The sequence below is a fragment of the Limulus polyphemus genome, unplaced genomic scaffold (assembly GCF_000517525.1).
Source record: "Limulus polyphemus unplaced genomic scaffold, Limulus_polyphemus-2.1.2 Scaffold3625, whole genome shotgun sequence".
NCBI lineage: Eukaryota > Metazoa > Arthropoda > Merostomata > Xiphosura > Limulidae > Limulus > Limulus polyphemus.
Window position 1 is genome coordinate 53,880 of NW_013669235.1, and position 2,693 is coordinate 56,572.

The 2,693-nt window shown below is 30.1% G+C and overlaps 1 protein-coding gene across 1 annotated transcript in view; it reads left to right on the forward strand.

Annotated features, from left to right (window-relative positions):
• Positions 1 to 2,693, forward strand: part of LOC106469705 — a 58,373-nt gene that overhangs the window by 18,057 nt on the left and 37,623 nt on the right. The window contains exon 6 of the mRNA XM_013930217.2: positions 226 to 355. Coding sequence (XP_013785671.2) covers positions 226 to 355 — 130 coding nt within the window. The remainder of the gene's footprint in view (positions 1 to 225; positions 356 to 2,693) is intronic.

A 2,693-nucleotide genomic window follows, 5' to 3' on the forward strand; every position in this document is an offset into this window, starting at 1 on the left:
GTACCGGTTGTAATACTAGAAGAGACCTGGTGTACCGGTTGTAATGCTAGAAGAGATCTGGGTGTACCAGTTGTAATGCTAGAAGAGACCTGGGTGTACCGGTTGTAATGCTAGAAGAGATCTGGGTGTACCGGTTGTAATGCTAGAAGAGATCTGGGTGTACCGGTTGTAAAATGAAATCTATCATTTACCTATTACAAGATGATAAAAACTTTTTCTGGAAAGGTACAGAGAATGTAAAGTGTCAATAACATTCTTTTATTACTTTCTTTTTTGTATATTGCTCCAGCGACGAAACGCAAAGAAGAAATTAGAAAAAGAATTAGCTCAAAAATCTGAAACTAATAATCAATACGTAAGTTTTGTTTTTTTATGAAATTGTGATTATTTTTTTTTGTTATTATGCAAATTGTACTCTAAAAGTCGTATGATTAATTTTATGATTTTAAAATGATGGAAAGGTAACACTATATCGAATCTATTTAATAAAATTAGATCTATGTGAAAAAAATTAATTTTAGTTCATAAGTATATAAATTTAGGTATTTAAAATAAACATATCTCTTACTTTTCAAAAAAGTGTACTTCTTTTCTGGTTTTAAAGTTTTGATACTTAAGAATATTTTGTGAAACTGGTTAAATAAAGAAAAAAAGAATTTGACCATTTTAAATTACATTTTAAAAATACATTCATGGTTTAGGCCTTGTTAGGCTTAGCTCTAGCCGACTATAATGACGAGCTGAGTTTAAAAGTTAAATTTTTATAAAAATTAAAACTTTGTGTACGTGTATTCTTGAGTTGTTTTTTTTTTGTAAATTGTTTGGTATTACCATTTATTTTTAAAAGTTGTAACATTGTATGTGAAATTTTCTTTTCTTTAAGTTCTGTAGTTGTCGATGTAAAATGCTGAACCCATCCCTTCAAATGTGGTAAACACTTGTGTATCGATATATGTCTGTGTTCTGTTTCAGTGTAATGCGTAAATAATATAGTTTAACTCACTGTCCCTGGATCTCAAAATAAACAAGAAATCCTTCACAAGCACCTTTCTGCAACTTTTTGGCCAATATAATAAAATAGATGGAGTTTTGGAAAGCCGATGATACCGTTTGAATGGCTCGAAAAAAAGCTTTGTTTGTTTGTTTTATTCGAAATGTTTTAATGTTGATAGTTTCAGGTCAATCTTAGACCACACATCTTCACAAACTCTTAACTGTATCTGGGGAACAATGGCAATCTGTATGCACAAAAGGTCATTGATATGCAGTTAGGTCACTTCATTCTCCTTGATTTGTAGCAATTCTTTTGTGGACATAAATGTGTCACTTATCAATAGCCAGACCATTTTGGCATCTTGTCTGTATGGTTCAGTTATTTCACATAATTGGTGTTAGCACATTATCCTCATATTAAATCAAGTTCAGTTGGAAGTTTATCTTTTCTAGAATATGATAGACCTATGTTAACCATAACGTGAATCAAAAAACATTACTTACAGCCTCCGTACCTTTCCTTAAACATTATTTACAGTCTCTGTACCTTTCCGTAAAACATTATTTACAGTCTCCGTACCTTTCCGTAAAACATTATTTACAGTATCTGTACCCTTCTGTGAACCATTCTTCACATTCTCTGTACCCTTCCTTAAAATGTTCTTTACATTCTATGTGCCTTTCCCTAAAACGTTCTCCTTACCTTTCCATAAAACATTCTTTACATTCTCCGTACCTTTCCGTAAAACATTCTACTGGTACATATAATAAATAATGTTATTGACACCACTGGTACATATAATAAATAATGTTATTGACACTACTGGTACAGATCACTATTGACACTACTCATACATATCACTATTGACACTACTGCTACATATCACTATTGACACTAATACTAAATATCACTATTGACACTACTGGTACATATAATAAATAAATAATGTTATTGACACTACTGGTACATATAATAAATAAATAATGTTATTGACACTACTGGTACAGATCACTATTGACACTACTCATACATATCACTATTGACACTAATACTAAATATCACTATTGACACTACTTGTACATATTATTATTGACACTACTACTAAGTATCACTATTGACACTACTTGTACATATTATTATTGACACTACTGCTAGAAGTAATTAAAATGTTGGTGTGTAAAAAGGTATACTTTTTACTTGGACAGTAATTAAAATGTTGGTGTGTAAAAAGGTATACTTTTTTACTTGGACTATAAGTAAGGTTTGAGTTAACAGTACAAGTTTTATCTGGACAGTAGAACTGAAAATCAGTGACAAGACAAATTTGTTTATTAGTTGGAAAAGGCTTAGATGTTTGAGTCATCAGTAATAATATTTAATTGTTGTATCAATACTATCAGCTGTTATCAATAGTAATGCCAGTGGTAGTTTTTGAAAGTATTTGTATATACTTTTTACTTGGACAGTAATTAAAATGTTGGTGTGTAAAAATGATATACTTTTTACTTGGACAGTAATTAAAATGTTGGTGTGTAAAAATGATATACTTTTTACTTGGACAGTAATTAAAATGTTGGTGTGTAAAAATGACCATACGTTTAAATTTCTGTCCAAGTATAAAAAACATACTTTTTTCCAGACTTAACCCTAAATTAACGAGAATGAAAAATCCTATGTAGAATGTTTTTAACAACAGTTT